Source organism: Sphaeramia orbicularis, chromosome 6, assembly GCF_902148855.1.
Source record: "Sphaeramia orbicularis chromosome 6, fSphaOr1.1, whole genome shotgun sequence".
Lineage (NCBI taxonomy): Eukaryota > Metazoa > Chordata > Actinopteri > Kurtiformes > Apogonidae > Sphaeramia > Sphaeramia orbicularis.
The window spans coordinates 35501193-35520648 of record NC_043962.1 but is presented as its reverse complement, the minus strand read 5'-3'; the positions used below and the strand labels follow the sequence as shown (position 1 = coordinate 35520648).

General features: G+C 38.4%; 1 protein-coding gene across 2 annotated transcripts in view; it reads left to right on the top strand.

Moving 5' to 3' along the window:
- The window catches only part of ano3 (anoctamin 3), a 41932-nt gene extending 28874 nt beyond the window's left edge, over positions 1–13058 (top strand). For both annotated transcript variants that reach the window (XM_030137155.1, XM_030137154.1), the window contains exons 10-25: positions 25–146; positions 1877–2011; positions 2102–2198; positions 3432–3492; positions 5192–5274; positions 6200–6340; positions 6690–6854; positions 7060–7096; positions 7208–7319; positions 7628–7685; positions 7959–8056; positions 8339–8493; positions 8608–8760; positions 9532–9682; positions 9769–9958; positions 11380–13058. In XM_030137155.1, coding sequence (XP_029993015.1) covers positions 25–146; positions 1877–2011; positions 2102–2198; positions 3432–3492; positions 5192–5274; positions 6200–6340; positions 6690–6854; positions 7060–7096; positions 7208–7319; positions 7628–7685; positions 7959–8056; positions 8339–8493; positions 8608–8760; positions 9532–9682; positions 9769–9958; positions 11380–11562 — 1941 coding nt within the window. In that variant the 3' untranslated portion in view covers positions 11563–13058. The remainder of the gene's footprint in view (positions 1–24; positions 147–1876; positions 2012–2101; positions 2199–3431; positions 3493–5191; positions 5275–6199; positions 6341–6689; positions 6855–7059; positions 7097–7207; positions 7320–7627; positions 7686–7958; positions 8057–8338; positions 8494–8607; positions 8761–9531; positions 9683–9768; positions 9959–11379) is intronic.
- The last annotated feature ends 6398 nt before the right edge of the window (positions 13059–19456 follow it).

The following is a 19456-nucleotide window of genomic DNA, read 5'->3' as shown; positions in this document are numbered from 1 at the left end:
TCACCTGTTCTTTTGTCTCATCAGGGTGGTTATAAGAGCAGACATCCTATTAAGACACATGGTGCGCAGAACCACAGGCACCTCCTGTATGAGCGCTGGGCCCGCTGGGGGATCTGGTACAAATACCAGCCTCTGGACCTCATCAGGTAACCAGCTCCGGGGCAGATGACACAGCATCACAAGCTGTTTTTGGATGTATGAGCAGTAGTGTTCTGCTTAGAAATATCAGCTCGTCTTTGATCGAACTGAGGAAGTTGTTAAAATGAGCAAAGACTGACCCACTTGTTCCCCTTTTTGTATTCAATACATGACTATTGTTCATGTTGGAAACAGGTTTTTTCATTTTCTTACTGCACGATGAGATTGACACCACTCTCATGTCTGTGCTTTACATAAAGAGCTACAGCCAAGAGGCAATTAGATTGATTGGAGACACACTGGAAACTAAGTTAAGTGCCTCTAAAACCTCAAATTGCCATGTTTTTTTGTGTTTGTGTATGGTTAATCAAACAAGACAGCAGTGAGCTATTTGACATTGGCAGGTTTTTTAGCTTTGGACAGAGCTAGCTGCTGTTTCCCTCTGTTTCCAGTTATTATGCTATAAGCTAAGATAACCGCCTGCTGGCTTCAGCTGCAGTTTTGACAGACAGAGATGATATTAATCTTTTAATGGACTTTTGGAAAGAATGTGAATACAAAGATTTCTCTTATGTGAAAGAGTCAAAAGTTCTATATTTATTTTTGGGAAATTCTAGCTGACTCTCAGGATGTAGAGGATATGGTTTAGAAAATGATATGTTGTTGTTATAATGAACTTGCGCAGAACTTGATCTTGGCAGAATTATACTATATAGAAATCCATCAGTGATTCCAGTGTTTCCACAGGCCCCTAAAAAGTATTAAGAGCTACAATGTATTCACTGAATTTCAGACCTTAAAGTGTCTTAAATACGATTTTGCCAGGTCAGTCAGAATTTACTGGATCACATCCATGTGTTGCAAGATAAAATTGTTACTGTCATCTAATATCAATAAGTGCAAGTTCAACAAGATCTGGCTGAGAAATAGTTCATAAATTGCTTTCATAATGGTGTCACAAAGCTTTTGAAAAGGCGTAAATTGAATTTGCTGAAACTTACAGAAACCCTGGACATCTCAGCAGTTTTTTCATCAGTCTGTAAGGACATTAATTATCTAAAAATACACTGGCTATTGGCTCTACAGTGTTTCATATAGTAGCAGTTTCTCATTTAAATTGTTATTTCACAGTATGGATCAGTATTGTTGAAGACTGTGGAAGCAACCGCCACTACAAAAGATTAAAAAAAAACCCATAAATTCTGGTTTTGAGAAATCATTACAGAGATAGTAATGTTTGTGTTTGTTGACAAGTCCTGTCCTGTTGTTAATGTAGCATTACATTCTGTTTACTCCAGGGAGTTGCCTGATTCTGTTTTTTTCCCCATTGGGCCGCTTCCCTTGAGCAGCTGTGAAATATCCGCCTTGCTCAAGGGCACCTTGACAGCTGTGGTTTAGGAAGCAGATAAAGCTATTGATTCATTTCCCATAGTAGCAAATCCAGTGTGACCTTTTAGTCCAACAGCCCCTTATTCATTAGCCCACCAAGGCTACCTTATAGTTCTCTATGTGCACCCACAAACACAGCCGTAAATCAGAGCTTCAGAGTTTCATTTATTAAAGTTTGACAAAGCAGAATACAACAGTATAAAAAGTCAATGTGCTGAAATGGGGTAGATTATACCCACTATAAAACATCAAAGTACAAGCATAAACCCTAAAGATCTAAAACTACAAATACAAAGCTTAAAAACAGAAGTGAACATGTTTTGCAAACTCTGTCTTTTTTCTCTCACAGACGGTATTTTGGGGAGAAAATCGGTCTTTACTTTGCATGGTTGGGCTGGTACACTGGCATGTTGATCCCTGCAGCCCTGGTTGGCGTTTTTGTCTTCCTCTATGGCCTCTTCACCATGGACTCCAGCCAAGTCAGGTCAGTTTGCTCCCTCAGCGCTGCACATGGATATTACATACACCCTCTAATCCTAATATAAAATTAATGTCTAAATCATTGTCCCATCAGTAAAGAAATTTGTGAAGCCAACACTACCATCATGTGTCCAATGTGTGAGGACACCTGCGATCCATGGACGCTGAGTGACAGTTGTGTCTATGCCAAGGTCAGTGCAGGTCTAATTTTATCCTGTAATTGCAGGGGAGTTTGTAGCTTTGCCTAGCTTTGTGCAACATACAGTCGCGGAAAAAATTATTAGACCACCCTTGTTTTCTTCAATTTTTTGTTCATTTTAATGCCTGATACAACTAAAGGTACATTTGTTTGGACAAATATAATGATAACAACAAAAATAGCTCATAAGAGTTTTATTTCAGAGCTGATATCTATCCATTTTCCATGTTTTCTCGATAAAAACCAAAATCACTTAAGTTCTTACATTAATAGCTATGGCATTGTACTGACAAAAACAGCGCTTTTAGACATTCCATGTTTTCTTTTCTGTCTGTTTTAGTCACATGATACACACAGGAGTTAGTACTCGATTGCATAATTATTGTTTTTGATGACTTTTGATGGTCTAATAATTTTTTCCACAACTGAACTTATTTTAGCTGCAAAATGTCTAATCCATTTTCACAATTTATGTGCTCAGATTTGTAGTAAAAAAAAAATCAATACTTGGATAATTCATTCATTCATTTTCTGAACCCGCTTTATCCTCACTAGGGTCACGGGACTTGGATAATCATTTTCATAAATATATTTCTGTCTTGCAGAGAGATAGGACTGATAATACTTAAAGCTGCAACAGGCTAAATCATTTTTCATAAATATATTTCTGTCTTGCAGAGAGATAGGACTGATAATACTTAAAGCTGCAATAGGCTGAAGTCAGGAAAAGAAAACACCAGAATTGAAAATACGCATCCTCTTCTTGCAGCTCTCTGCTCTGTGTCCTGAAAGTAAACTCTGTACAAAGATAAATGACACCACTATGCTTCTGCTGCTATGGAAAAGCAAAATCAAAATATGATGGTTGCCCTATTGTTTATCACCCATTTTTATGTCCTGAAAAAACTTATGGCTGGCTAAAATGTTCCGTCAGAGGATAGAGTTATGAAAGGCTGAAAACAGAGCCAAGATGAGGTCTACTTTCTTGTGAAACCACTTTAATTACAATATGCAGTAAAGTTATTACGGAATTTTTGTCCAGTGATGCCAAAAAACTGTCAACGTAAGCCTTAATATAGTGATGAGTGGCATAATTTGAACATAAAGATGATAAAACTTGATGTTATTATGCCCCAGTAAAAAAAAATCCACCTATGTGCCTCTGTAAGTATAACTAATTTAATACATAACATCTGATTTATTACAAAATTTGCTTCATTTCCAGGTTACACATCTGTTTGACAACGGCGGCACTGTGTTCTTTGCGATCTTCATGGCTATTTGGGGTAGGTAGAAGCTGTGGTTCATCCATTACTAACACTGTTTAAAAATGCTTGTTGTATGACATCATTCTCTGCTCAAAACATGTCTGATCGACTGTTAGCGCTTATGCTTCCAACTCTCCACTCAACTCCTCCAAACACATTAAGCCTTTCACTAGAGAATTTAATGCAGTAAACACTCTGCACTGCAAACACAAGAGATCCTGGTACAGTTACAAATAAATCACGCTCAGGTTTCATGGTCGGTGGATGTCTACACTCACTATCTGTGTCCTCCTGATGCAGTTACTCGGATAATTAAAGATCTCTCCAGAGTCTGTGTCATGCAGGTGTCAGGACTTGAAGAACTGCACCGCGATTGTGATATATTTCAGCTTTTGCTCTTACAGCTTGAATCCCTTTGTATTATAGAGAGTGTTTTACTTTGCATCACTGGCCCAGATCCATCATTCTGCCACTGAGGTAAATAATCACCTCTGCCCAAAGGGATCACTTGGCACACTGTGTTCTGTGTTTGGGCTAAATGAAGGCCAAGGAGAGCTGGAGAGTTGAGGGAGGTCCATCCAGCCTCTCTGACAATACTCTGTAGCACTGAATCCTGCATTAAAGCTTTTGGCAATGTGGTCTAAAGTAGCTGTACCGTGCCGCCGAGTGCACTCTGGGTCTGTGGTGTCTGAGTGTGCGCGGGATAGAGATGAAAAATTGGTTTCCTCAAGGGACCCAGTGTAGGCATCTGAAAAGGCTGCGTTTCTCTCTCTCTTGAACAAAAGTGGGTCAAGCTATATTAAACTTCAACATATTTCTCTGCACAAAGTTCTTCTGATTCATTTCTGGAGTTTTTTTGGCCCGTAATTTCTGTTGTGTGTCCAAAACGTATATTAATTGCTTATATTTATCTGTTTGGTTTTAATATATTAACACAAAAAGATACTAAATGCTCAAACTGAACTCAACTCACAGTGCTATATTAGGGTCTAGGCAGCAGTGAGTGAACCCTCATGTCGTTTTTCATTACATGTCCAGATCTCCGCTAAAGTATCTTGCATTATATCTACATGTGTACTTAATGGAAACTGACAAAAGAAGTGAATCAGTGGTGTAGTGTTACAGCCGGCTGCTTGTCTTTGTCTTTGCACTTTTCACTTTCCACTGACGTTGTCGTCCATCTGTCACTGCGCTTGTGCTTCGATGACCATGTTTTCCACATGTATCAAACCACACAAGAGATGATTTTTCAGTGTTAATGCCTCATAGTTCTTATAAAAAACATTTTTTCCAGTGTCATTAAACCAGATTACATGAAAAGTCTCGACGGAAGAAGATTATAAGCCTCATTTTGGGCGTCGTGTGAAGCTCAAATAACAATGGAGAGCAAAACAAAGGAGAAAAAAACATGCCTCCAGACTGAAGACTGTCCAAAGAACACTTTATTTTAAGGGCTTTCAGCACAAAATGGATCTTATCTGACGAAAACACAGTTTGGCGGAAACAAATAAAGCCCTTTTTGCTGTTGCGATCTTTCCTTGAGTCCACTACAGATTAGTTTGTGAACTGGCTATAATCTTTTTTCTTAATGGTTCCACTCAGGATATCTGACTGTGATGTGCATTGTCTCCTCAGCAAATAGCTCACTGCACTCAACATATCAATGCTGATCAATAAAGTGAGTGATTCCTGACCCTGTTTCATATTCCCCCTGCAGCCACGGTATTCCTGGAGTTCTGGAAAAGGAGGAGGGCAGAACTGACTTATGACTGGGATCTCATTGATTGGGAGGAAGAAGAGGTGCATCAGCAATATCCATGAATAGATCAGTTATCATTTGATTGCCTCACAATTTCCATACATTTATATCTGTTTGTCCATCTGCTAGGGCTGGGCAATATGGAGCAATAATCATATCTTGGAATATATAGGCTGAATGGACAATATATGCATTAGTGCATGAACTGAATTGAAATGTTCAATTGTAAGTCAAAGATAGGGACGTGCCAATATATCGACTGAACATTGGTGTGTGCCTTTTTGACTGCCATGAGTCCATCTGCACAAAAGACGGCATTCAGCAATGTTGGCTAATATGTATTTGTTGGATTATATTTTATTATTATATGATAAGGTTGTTTAATAAAATTTCTATGGTTAGGTTTGTGCCCATTCAAAGATGAGGGACTAAAAAACAGTTCATAATTTATAATAAAGATTAATTTGTTTGCTGAATCAGTACCGAATGGGAAATGCTCATCATATCTCAGACAAATTGTTCTTTCAACATCACCTAGAATATCACGACCTGATGACTTTTGCAAGAAAAGTAATACAAAATAATTGGTAATTATTAAAAAAAAATCCAACTGTTTTGAGTTCACCTTTTTAAATGTGTTTATTTTCTGGTTTCCTTCTTCCTCTGTGTCAGTGAAGTGAATATATTTGGGTTCCAAGCAATTAATCAACTGATTGGGAAAATAATTAGCAGATTACTCAACAGTGAAAATAATCATTTCACAACCTTTAAGTAATTAAAAGTATTTACAATAATTTGGTCAAATAATCAAAATTCTCACATTTCCTTTCTACATTTTAACATTACCTCCCCAACACTAACAAATACATTCTATCTGCTTTGTTCCTGCTGTATTTGCTCTCAGTGTGACTCTGTAAACACAGCTGTAGTTCAGTAGTTCATGTAGGAATCTCTCTTGTGATTCAGGAGGAGCTTCGGCCTCAATTTGAAGCCAAGTATTCCAGGATGGAGAGAGTCAACCCCATCTCTGGCAAACCCGAGCCTTTCCAGCCCTTCTCAGACAAACTCAGTCGGCTCATGGTGTCTGTGTCCGGGATATTCTTCATGGTAAAACCCTTTGAGCTTTCAATAATCTGTCCTTTTGGGCTTCATCCTCAGAGTGAGCTCAAAGGTATCTGGGTGCCACCTTTAGAGCCAAGTAAAGTACCAGCAGAACAATAGCATAACATCTCCCCCTGCTGGACAAAGGCTGCATGAAAGGATGTCACAGATGTAGCCTTATTTCTCCAGTTTAATGGCAAGGAGTGAATGATTAGTTTGGTTCATTTGCATATTTAATCCATCCCTAATCAGTGTGTTTTCATTTGTATGCTTTCAAATGATAAAGCATGTTTTAATTTATTCCAAACCACTGTTTTTAATTTTTCTTCTGTTTTGTTTCCTTATTTCTACATAGATCTCCCTTGTCCTGACAGCTGTGTTTGCTGTGGTGGTTTTCCGTCTTATTGCAATGGAGAAGTTTGCTTCCTTCAACTGGTATTTTGTGAAGAAAAACTGGCAGTTTGCCACCTCTGGCAGTGGCGTCTGCATTAACTTTATGATCATCATGTCTCTCAATGTGGTGGGTGTCTGGACAAGCATCATCTGGAACATTCACATTTTCTCTCCCAACAAATGGTTCATGAAACATTTATTCATAACTGTGTTCCAGGGGTTGTCTCTTCCACAGCCTGAAACACTGTCTGTTTGCACTGTGACTCTTTTTATCATCGTCATCACTCTCCCACTTTTACTTGCTGATGTTTGTGACTATTACTATTTTTCAGGTGTATGAAAAAGTGGCCTACCTGCTGACAAATTTAGGTGAGTATCGTCCACGTTGCGTATGCATTTACATCTTTCTTTCTTCCCAGATGTTTGGCATTTATTCTTTCCCTCATCCACCCCACAACCCCTATTCTGCCCCCCCATCAGAGCACCCACGGACTGAGTCTGAGTGGGAGAACAGCTTTGCTCTGAAGATGTTCCTGTTCCAGTTTGTGAATTTGAACAGTTCCACATTTTACATCGCTTTCTTTCTTGGAAGGTAGGCTCACTGCCATGAACTCTACAGTTCCTGTTTACAGTGTGTTTAATGTGGGCTTGTGAAAAGATGTTTTGTTTCAAACTCCCATGTCACGACATCTGCCAAGACTTCTTCCCCCTTCCCCTTCTCACTGTGGTTATTTTTAGCCCTCATGTTTCTGCATTTACACAATACTGTCATGCTTTGTAATGTGACCATGCTAATCGGGCATAATTAACACCTATAATGTCCTTTTTTTCCTGCTCTGACTTCATTAGTTTTCTCTGATTGAATTTCACAGCTAACGTTGCCAATCTCAATCTGTTCAGGTTTGCTGGCAGGCCGGGAAAATACAATAAACTCTTCAATCGATGGAGGCTGGAGGAGGTGAGTGCAATTACACATAACAATAAGTGGGTGATTATTTCAGCAATGCCTGGACTAATTATTGTAGCATCCTTTCAGATATGTTTCAAATTTTCAGCTATTTTTATCACTGTAATTGTTCACCTGAATGTGTCATGTAATTATGAGGATTTTTAGTTTTAATGATGAGAAGCAGAATGGGACGGCGTAGGTCCTAGAATTTGCTCACAGATTAGAATTACTAAGCATGAAATGTGGATGTCACAGTTTCTTATATAAATGCATTTCTCCCAGTGTCACCCCAGCGGCTGTTTGATTGATTTGTGCCTGCAAATGGGAGTCATCATGTTCTTTAAACAAATCTGGAACAACTTCATGGAGCTTGGTTATCCGTAAGTAATTATAATAATGTGTTTCTTCTCTTAGAACCATTAGGAATGCCATTTTTAACCCTAAGTGCTATAAATTCACATGATAGGCATTTTACGAACCTTAACCTAATGTCTGTATAATTTTTGTCCTTTTAGCTCATTAACATATGAAAAGGCTCTTCTCCTGCTGAAACACATGAAATCCTTTTGTGCAGGGCTTAGTTAAATGGCTCCTGCAGCGCTCAGTGGATTGTCAGAAATAATTGCCTTGAGTTGACAGTTAGCTACTTGGTGCATTTTCAGTTTGCTGCAGAATTGGTGGTCTCGGAGGAAGATGAAGAAAGGAGGTGGTGGAGGGCAGAATGTCGAGAATAAAGCCCAGCTTCCACAATGGGACAAAGACTGGAATCTGCAGCCGATGAACGCTCATGGACTGGTGGATGAATACCTAGAAATGGGTACAAGCTTCTTTGATATTTTACCTTCCGAGAGCCAATACAAATGATGTCTGTTGCTAAAATATTAACGTTGTTTGTGCCAGTTTTACAGCCGTTTGTTCCATTCTTCTGCAGTTCTCCAGTTTGGCTTCACCACCATCTTTGTAGCAGCGTTCCCTCTGGCTCCACTCCTCGCTCTGCTCAACAACATTATTGAGATTCGTCTTGACGCCTATAAGTTTGTCACCCAGTGGAGGAGACCCATGCCTGCCCGAGCAACTGACATAGGTCAGTCTGATCTGTGATCAGCTGCCAAACCTCCTCAGTATCTCTCACACAGTTTGCCTTTTCCTGTTTGGATCAGAGGTATTTTTTCCAACAGCAAAAGTTGAAGGAATGAAACATTTTCCATCCATCCTATGGAGATACATATGTTCCTATATTGTCTGTCTCTGCACTGCCATATGTTGCTCTTGCCCCCCACCAGCCCCTCCCACCCCCATATGATTACAAACACCACCCAACAGCCATATAATATGGGCTTCTTGTGGCATGGTGTCCTGTAATTCAAGAAGAATCCACCCTGAAACAATTAGAAATTCCTAAGGCATAATGATCACAGTTAGCGTCAGTCACACAGAATCAAAGAACAGAGTTTTTTTCTGAGTTTATAACATTTGGAATGACGTTTACTGATCACAAACAGACAGGGCAATAAAGGCAGGGAGAGATTTCTGTCCAGTGATGAGCCTAAATAGACTGTCAGCAGCCAGAAACATGATTTACTTTGAACAGAGCAAATAATGGCTGTATTATGTACTATATACAATCTATCTGGATACTCAGCTGAATGTGAATCTGAAAGCATAATGTCCTTCTAGAGGCTGTTGAAACCTATTGTGGTAAATTATTAATTGAGAAGTAGTAAATGAAGCAGAGGAGGGTAAGTGCGCTCATCAAGTGGCTGGCATTGCAAATCTCATTACAAAATAATAGTTATTATTTTCAATCTACAGTCCTGGTACAATGAAGTTTATTGTGCTCTGTTTTATCTGTTAGGTATTTGGCATGGGATTCTCGAGGGTATCGGCGTGCTGGCTGTCATCACCAATGCCTTTGTCATAGCCATCACTTCTGACTACATCCCTCGCTTTGTTTACGCTTTTAAATATGGCCCTTGTGCAGATAAGGGGCCGCACCATGGCGATGAGTAAGAACTGAATCTCATACATAGGCATTACGAGTATTTGGCTCAGCAGTTTGTGTTTTATTCTGATCGTGTCTTTTCTCCCTCAGGTGTTTGCAAGGCTACATGAACAGCAGTCTGTCTGTGTTTGACATGGGTGAGAATAGGAACAACAGCCAGCATAGATACTGCAGGTATAGAGACTACAGAGCGACGCCCTGGAGCACAGTGCCGTATGAATTCACCCTGCAGTTCTGGCATGTCTTAGCAGCCAGGCTGGCCTTCATCATCGTCTTCGAGGTCTGTCAGGTCTTCACATTCATATTCCTGTGTGTTTACCAGCAGCTAAAGCAAATTCCCAATATGTCAAAAGCAATTTGTACTATACAGTAAAGAAATTCTGATATGATGCAGGGCAGAACAATTTGGAAGACAGTAACACAATTACTTTGACAAATATTGTGGCTGTGATACAAATCACAATTTCAGTAGGTATGGTAATTTTTACATTTAGTATCCACTGATTCCATCATTTTTATGCTGAAAAATGTCATAAAATGATGATATGATCTTTCCTAAGCACTGAATCAATCAAGCATACAGTGTTCTGTCATATCTGTAGACTATGATTACTCATGGTGACTCATCTGTATAACACCACAACGCTTCATTTATCAGAGTATGTTGTGTTACATTTTACCTTTATTAAAGATGCAACTACTGTAGTCTAGATATTGCACTTGGCCAATGTCTTATTTAATACACAGTGTTTTGACTGATTATTCAACCCTAGTATAGTAACACAGCAAAGCTGTTTTATTAATACAGCAAATTTCCTACATAAATAGAATACAGTGTGCTTTACATGAAATAATATAAAAAAGGATGCAAATAAAAATGTGTATAAACAATAAGTAATATCCCAATAAAACGATAATAATCATACATTAAAATATTATTAGAGTCAATGTGTAATATTTAGTGACATTCAGGTAATAAATGTACAGATTTCAACCAATTGAATACACCCAACATACTCCACCTCCATACTCCACTTGTTTTGTTTCCTCTGGACTTTGTAGTTATGTGGATAAAATTGTGGTCCACACTCAAAAATATTAATTGATGTAAATGCACCTGTAACACTGTACACTAGTAATACTGCTATAAAATAGAATAATGTACAGAGGAAGTAATTTACTGCAGGAACATGGCAACTCAACTTTACATTACTATGCAATACTTTATGCCATTTCTGCAAGGGGGTCTTCATAAGTCCCCCTAAATCTTGGAAAGCTGGATATTTAATGTGATTAAAACAGTAGTAGAGTATGAGTACAGTAGTCCAGAATCACAGTGCAGAGGAATTAAAGTGACATTAGAACAGAGTGTGAGTTTGGCGGCTCAGTCACAGACTGATGAAAAGAGAAATGTTTTAACTTGAATTTTAAGATGTCTACATTTGGAGAACATCTATGATCTCCTGGTAGGTTGTTCTCATTGCTAAAAGCTGCCCCACCTAGTTTAAATTAGGCTCTACTAGCTGTCAGTAGATCTTGGAGCCTTGCTTATTTTATATTCTTTAAACACAACAGAGCTGTACTGTGGGTACAAAAATCATCAGTGGATTTATTTCTGTCTGCTCAGATTATCATTGCATGCTCAAAGCAAAGTGTGAGTTGTGCGAAAGGTAACTCATGAATGATTCATGCCTCCCTCAGCACCTGGTGTTTGGGATCAAGTCGTTCATTGCATACCTCATCCCGGACATGCCGAAGGATCTGTGCGATCGAATGAGGAGGGAAAAGTACCTGATGCAAGAGATGATGTACGAAGCAGAACTAGAGCACCTGCAGAAAGAAAGAAAGAAGAACGGACGGCGTTATCACCACGAGTGGCCTTAGCTTTCTAAATCTCCACGTCTCCACCACACGCTGCATAACCCTCGGCACGACCTCCACACCTCCTGCTTATTCATGTTTCTTAGCTTTGAGAGTCTAGCTTCACTTGGCTGATTCTGTACACCAAAGACACCCACATCAGATCCTCCCCTAAACCTGTCTGGCTCTAACCTTGACGCCATCGCCATCTGCTCCACATTCAGTGTTGGCACCGCTCTCGGTTTCCTGCTTTGACCTTTCCCTACCCCGCCCAGATCCCTCACCTGGCTTCATCCAGTGGGTTGCCTGTTGGATCCGTGCTGTGTCATGGTTTCACATGGAAAACCTGTGCAATTGTAATGTTTACTATGCAGATCAAGGGCTGCAGATTACCACTGTTCACCTTTGGCACCCATCCTGCACTCTATGTGGCAGCTAGCACTTCGCTTTGACTCTTCAGTCCGCTGCCGCTTGCAGCATGGCTGTGTTTTTTTGTTGTTTTTTTTCTCAAGAGTCACTGTTTAACAGGCAGAGCTACTGTGGCACTTAATGTTCCGTGTTGCATTAGTGATTCTGTTGATGTCGCTACCAAATACAATGGACAATGTCAATATTGCCCTAGAAGCATGCTGATTATTAATGTTTGCAGCCATTTTGTAAACTGCAAAGAAAAAAAACTATAAACAACAGCACTCATGGTAGAGGATATTCACACCCATTCAGTCCATTTGACAAAGAATTCTCTATAAAGTCATATAAATTGCATGGGAATATTGTTTTGTAACTTTTGATAGACAAATTCCATGTCTTGATGCCTGGTTCACAGTGTCTGTACTCAGTGTGACCTGTGTGTAAATCTGTCTGTGCTACTGCTGAGCTTGACTGTATTGAATTGAGGAAATGTTAACTAGTGCGATTTTGATTGTGCCTACAGTTGTGCACACCACAATTGTACCACCAACATCACGTGTGCCTGTTTGTGCTGCACGTGCTTTTTCAAGTGCAAGAAATATTCTCTCCTCGTTTGGTTGTATGATCCGCTGTAAACTCTTTGAACTCTCCTGTAAAGATTTGCTTTGGATGTGAGTCTCACCACAGCACCTACTCCGGTCTCAGCTAATGGCTCGGAAATACGCCGACACTACACACTACGTTGTAATGTGACTCCAATCATGAACAATGTATACAGTCGCATGCAGGAGCCGCAAATCTGCTCTTCCGTTCTGCATTGGCAGCCTGTTTTTCATTTGCTGTTGGAAGCCCTGAAGCGTGGTTAAACTTGGATCCCTTAGACATACCTGTGGCTTGGATGTTCAATTCCATCCATCCACCAATGCACACGAACATACTCACGGTTCTTTATTAAACTCAACAGTCACACCACATTTCGGTTGCATTTTGACATTTATACTAAAAAAAATGGAGAATAAGGTCATTAAATCTGACATTGCCTTTTGTTGTGCTCGGTTCTGATGAAGTGGATTAGAGCAGCAGCATGTTTTTGTCCAATGAGAACTCAGGAAAACAGGCGGCATGAGCGATACGTCTGTCTTTGAGGCTGAGTTTTACTCATCATTTCTTCCTCTTGTATTCATACAGATGGATTGTAGACTGAATAGTGTTAATGAGGAGGTTTGTACTTGTTCGATTCATCTCAAGCATTTCAGTACAAGTTAAGTTGATCCTATGATGGTAAATTTAACCACATTGCGCTCAGTAAACGTGAAAGTTAAACATATCTAACAAGTGAAGGTAAACATCACTCCCTTAATGCATAGCCCAGCACTGAAAAAACTTGTTCTCATGATACACAAATAGCACACTACAATAGATTTGTTTCACTAATTTATTTTGCTCTTCTCTGTATATACATTTTATGATGTATGTAACATTTTTATCTTTTTTACTTTGTGCTGGCTTCACTTGTTTTCACCCTCAGAAAGACAATGTAACGTCCACATTTCTCAGGTGTCCTCTGAATGTTTGCAGATGATCAACTTTTTATCATATTTTCTAAGATGCAATCAAAAGTATCCTGCTTTTTTAGATATATATTTTTGCACTGCAGTGCATTTGCATGACTATAATGCACACTCACTACTAAGAGCATGACTAATTTTTTTTTTTTCTTTTTTTTTTTTGCATAATCACAGTAAGAATATTATAGATGAGAAGTCACTGAATCATACAATCGTACAATTCACTCATTATGGAGGCATTTAAGGTAAAATGCAGGTTGTTGTACTGTTTGATGCAATAGCACATGATCATTTTCAAGCCATTTTGTCTCCTTTCATTCCCAAACTAGAGATTAAAATATTACTCCATGACTTAGGAGCTTAGTCCAGGTTTTAAAAATATCTTCCCTGCTATGTGAACATTGAGAATCTATGCATGTTGTTATCCTTGAGTGCTATGTTTATTTTGAACTGATGCTGACATAAATGTACTGGTACATTTGTACTGTAGAGTATGCATGACTGCTTTGTGCAGAGCTAACTTCTGTAAAGTTGTCAACAGCGTCTCAACATATCACCTCCCTTTTTTCAGTGTTTAAGTCCAGACAAGTCATATGTTTGTTGATGTGGCAGAATTTTTTTTTTACTGTTAAAGTATTTTCTAAATGATAGCCAGAAATAGTAGACCAGACTGATGAATAAAACTTGTTCTGGGCTGAAAATCACAGGGATCCCGATGAAACAATGTGTTCAGACTGAGCAACTGGGAATAGCTGAGTTACGTTTAACCCCTAACCGTTGAAGTGTTGATGGAATAGAGGTAATGTTATGAATGAATATGTGACCTTGGATGTTTGAAGTGCTCCTCATTATTTCCAGGTGGATTACTCCCTGTTATCACTTCTCTTAGAGAACATCAGTTCACCTTCTCACAAATACAAATGCTGCACAGCGGTGGAAAGGTGTTTCTCATGCCTTCTACTGTTGGCAATAGTACAATATGGGAATTGTATAATAAGTAATAATGGCATGACCTTGCACATGTCTGAAAGCACAGCAGTGTAGGAGGGATTAAGCTTTCTGGTCAATGCTATGTCTCCTAATAGGATTGTGCTTGAGCAAGTGATGTACTTGATGTGGAAGCACAGTGACTTTAGACCATAGATTAACTGTACAATAGGATGGTTGTGACATGAAGTGTATCAATAACATTGTTTACTTCGTTCCTGTTTACATGTAAAAACATACTGAAATGTATAAAAATAATGTAATATAAAGCAATTTGGATATCACTTTTCTGTAATAAATCATGGATTGTATCTTTTAAACCAAATCTGTTCTCTTCATTTTTATTATTGAAATCATAAAAAAGGAGCAGCTGCTGTCTTTAACTGATGTTATCTTCCTGACTCAAGAAGTTTTACTAAATCTGCTTATGGAACAAACCAGAGCAGAGCAGAGGGCACAGATTGTTTTCTTTTTTGCCCCATTATTATTACAAACCACAAATCTTCTTGTGAAATACTGTTCATATAACATATTGTTAAAAAGATTGTGTTTCAACGTCAAACCCACTATTTGAGTATTGTAGGATTTTCCCACCGCGTTACGTCTGCAAACTGCCACTGCGGCTCAGACTTTGCTTCTAACTTCTTTTCCGTTCAGGTCATCAACACAGCCCCTCATTTTTTATAATGAAACTTAAACACTTCAGCGTTGGAAGGATTTTGTTTTAGTTTTAACTCCAATGACAGATGTTTAACAGTTGTATTATTAACTGTGTTCTACTGTTGGATGACGCACTAAGATATTTCCTTTCACCTCTTTGACCAGAGGCATTATTCATTACATACTGGCCTTAAAAGCACTTTCATTTTGTCTCTGACTCCCACAAAACACATAGCATTAGAAAGAGGCCATATATTCCTTAATATATTAAAATTGCAGCAAAAGTATCTGACAATGTGGTCACAAATGTATTTATTTGGCTTGATTTCTTAAACCTATGATAATTCTAGCCACAATTGACCATAAAATAGACCCAGTGCTAAAATTTAAGTAATTTGTACTTCTTCTACTGCTGGGATAGTGTACAACTCACTGTTTTAAGTTACTGCTGAAGTCAGCTGAAGGAGTATTAGCTATGCTGTCTTTTTCTTTTGCTGTACGGGTGGTGCCAGGCACAACAAACCCCACCCCTCACACATATTGTAACTTGTTTTGGCACTGATCCAGGTGATGTCATCATGTCTATGCATGTGCTGATGTCAGCATATCAATTGCCTCTATATATGTGCCAAGTTTGAAGTAAATTGATGTTTTTATAGACATTTGAAATTTCACCCATTATAAGTAAATGGGAGAAAAAAAAGACTTGAAAAATTGATAAAAAATTTGAACTTTGACCTACTTTCCCCAAAATGTAATCACATCTATTCTGGGTCACTGGCAATCTATAAGCCCAATTTGGTATGAATTCAACCTATAGTTTTGCTGCTAGAATGTTAACAGACATACAAACCGAACCAAATACAACACCCCTTGCCTCCCCTTTGGCGGGTGGGGTAAAAATTACTTTTCAAATGAAAGCACGCTTGACAAGATTATTATAAATAAATACGACTCCTTTCCCAGAAATAAGGCTTGTACTTTTTGAAATTACTTTTTTGTAGCAAATAGGAAAATAAAAGTTTAGAAATGGATTAATGTGTTTACAGTATCTGCTGATTCTCTGGTTCATCTTTTAACGTATTCTGCAGCTCAGTTTTCTGCAGGACACAAAGGTAAATCTCCTTAGGATGAAGAAAAAAAAAACAGAAGTAGCCGTATTCACATTTTCTGTAGTGCAATTTTCAGACATAATTACATATACGCAGCATCATATATCACAGATTTTTAACTGTTTCACCTCGCCTGCTGACTGCAGCCATTAGTTCTTGGTCACACTGAGTACCTCCAGGTGACTAATGTTAATCGTACAAAGATTTACAGCGAAGGTTAGGAAGGTAATCAGAGCCCTACAGAGACCATGGCTATAAATCCAACAGCACCGAGGTATAAACAGGACAAGAGGCCAAGGATGACCAGCAGGGGACAAAGGAGCCACAACACCCACATCCACAAATCATCACGGAGTGCAGGGAAATGTTTCCAACGTTACAGAGGGAAGTATTTGACTGCTAAGTTCATGTTTTTTATTATTAGTAAAGTCTCCTACAAACTGCAAAATTTCACATCTAATACTGTAAGTGTGAGGGATTTTTAAAAGCATTTCATGTTGTTTTCCAGCATCTTGATTTTTTTTTTTTTTCTTTTTACATATTGTGATAATGTTATACAACGTGGACATTTGTATGTAGTTCTGGTAGTATTTGCAGGATATGGTAATATATTAGTGAAGTTAAAAATATATTACAGGAGATGTTTCAATGTTTACAAGGTACAGAGGTGCAGTGAAGGAAAAAGAAGAATTTTGTCTGGAGATTTAATGTTAATCAGATTTCAGGTTTATTTCAAGATAAGATAAGATAGGGTGTTGAACAGTGTGATGACAGTAGGGATGAAGGATCTCCTGTATTGTTCTTTCTACCAGTGCATTGAGGTGAAACACAGAAGTTGCTTTTCTGGTCCGTCAGTTTGATGTGTAGTAGATGACAGTAAAATATTCAAGAATCTAGCTTTTAAAACTTAAAGGTGTCATGTGTAGTATTTATATTCCAAACTATCAACAGCAGGAGGAAGTCATGTCAGGTTTTCGTTTGTTTGTTAGGTTAGAGACATTACAAAGGTTTCAAAGAAATGCAATGACAAATAAATCACATTTAATGAAAGAATTCATGTCGTTCCCAACACTTTGGCCACAACTATACAGTCATGGAAAAAATTATTAGACCATCAAAACTCATCAAAAACAGTGGTTTTGCAATCAAGTACTAACGCCTGTGTGTATCATGTGACTAAAACAGACAGAAAAGAAAAAATGCCTAAAAGCACTGGTTTTGGCAGTACAATGCCATAGCTATTGATGTAAGAACTGAAGTGATTTTGGTTATCAAGAAAACACAGAAAATGGCTTGATATCAGCTCTTAAATTAAACTCTTAAGAGCTATTTTTGTTGTTATCATTATATTTGTTCAAACAAATGTACCTTTAGTTGTACCAGGCATTAAAATGAACAAGAAATTGAAGAAAATGAGGGTGGTCTAATAATTTTTTCCACGGCTGTAGGTCAAAATGACATTCTCTCTGATCTCGCTGACCAATAGTTTACATTATAGCTCTGTTAGCTTAGCTGTAGAAGAGTCTGAAGTTAACTTAGCAAACACAACAACACATAATGCAGTATGTTTATATCTTCATAACATAAGCCTCATAATCAAACACATCAGGGTAGAACAAATTCTGCAATTTTAGCATCAAACTTCCATCTCTTATTTTAGAGCTGTGTCCAGTGGTGCAATGTGTCCATTTTTCTTAATAGTTCTGATCTTCCTTTCAGCATTGGAGTTAGTTTTCATCACCGTGTAAGACCAGTTGAGTGACTCACTACTCCTTCTAGTGGTCACATACATTCACAGAGACACATCAGCCTGTGACAGTGAATAAATACAGTACAAACTATGCAACATATTATCACAAGTCTTTTTTTTTTCTAAACACTCTGATCATACTTTAAGTCATCTTTGAGTATTTCAAAGTAGAAATACTACATGTAAACCCTTAAATTTGTCAATATTAAAGTACTTATTGTCTTTATTGAAGTACTCAACCCTTCACTTATGTTAATACATAAAACTGATCAACATTTTTTTGTACTTAGAACTGCTGGTGAGTTGGCAGTGCAGCTGGTGTGATGGTAAAATGCCAAACTTGGTGAAGGAGGATGTGAATCAGATATGGCGCATGAGTAACAGGAAGATGGGTCGACCTGAATCCGTCTACATCTTCAGATTTTCTAATTGACTTTAACGTAACCTTTAACATGATTACTGCTATTCCTGTTTTTCCTAATAGTAGCAGGATGAGCAGTGTACAGTCTATCTTCCCATTCCCTAGTGTCAATATCAAGGCAGACTTTTTCGGTGGCTCTTGTTATTTTATATCTAATGCCAAGTGATTGATTAAACAACATAAAGGTGATTTATAAATAGTTACAAATGGTGGGAACATAGAAACTAATAGCAGTTCTTTTAACGTCAGTGAAAACATGAGAGACTTCAGTGAAAACCCATCATTTGATCAAGTTTGGCATTACAAGGGGATGATATCGAATGGGAGCTTCCCAAGAAGAGCATTTTAAATAAAAAATAAATGTGCATTTCCTTTTTCTCATTAAAAGACAATCTACTAACTAACATTTGTCCTTTTGTTACTGCCTCTGAAATGCAGAATAAGCTCCAGTACCTTGTGATATAAAAGTGTAAAGATGGGATTACCACATCTGCTTTGCCACTCCAGTGCGCTACTGCGTAAATCAAAGTATAAATAGCATTCAGGAGGTTTTTGTATTTACTGCTGGCAGTGCAGCACCTTCACACTGGCAGCCTCAGGTAAAAAACCTCACTGGCTTGCTTGGTCATCAAAGTTGAAAAAATATATATATATTTGTGCGGAGCTTCACTGAATACAAACTACAAACAGTCCTGGAAAATCTGGGAACAAAATAAGCCATGAGCTTGTGAAAATGGAAAACTAAGCTCCTTAGTTAAACAGCAACAGAACACATAATGCCGTGTCAACAGACCTGCAGGGACTGAAAAAAGGTTTTCACAGATTGTACTGAAAAGTGCAGAGAACACAGCACAACACGATGTGATGAGCAGACAGAGTAAGCACAAAGAGAGAGGTAACCCTTCAAATATTAATAAACTCTATCTGTACACTTTGGACCTTGTCTGAACCTTCTGTCTGTTCAGAGAAGAACAGACTCTGAGTCTGGGCTCATTGAACTGATACTGGA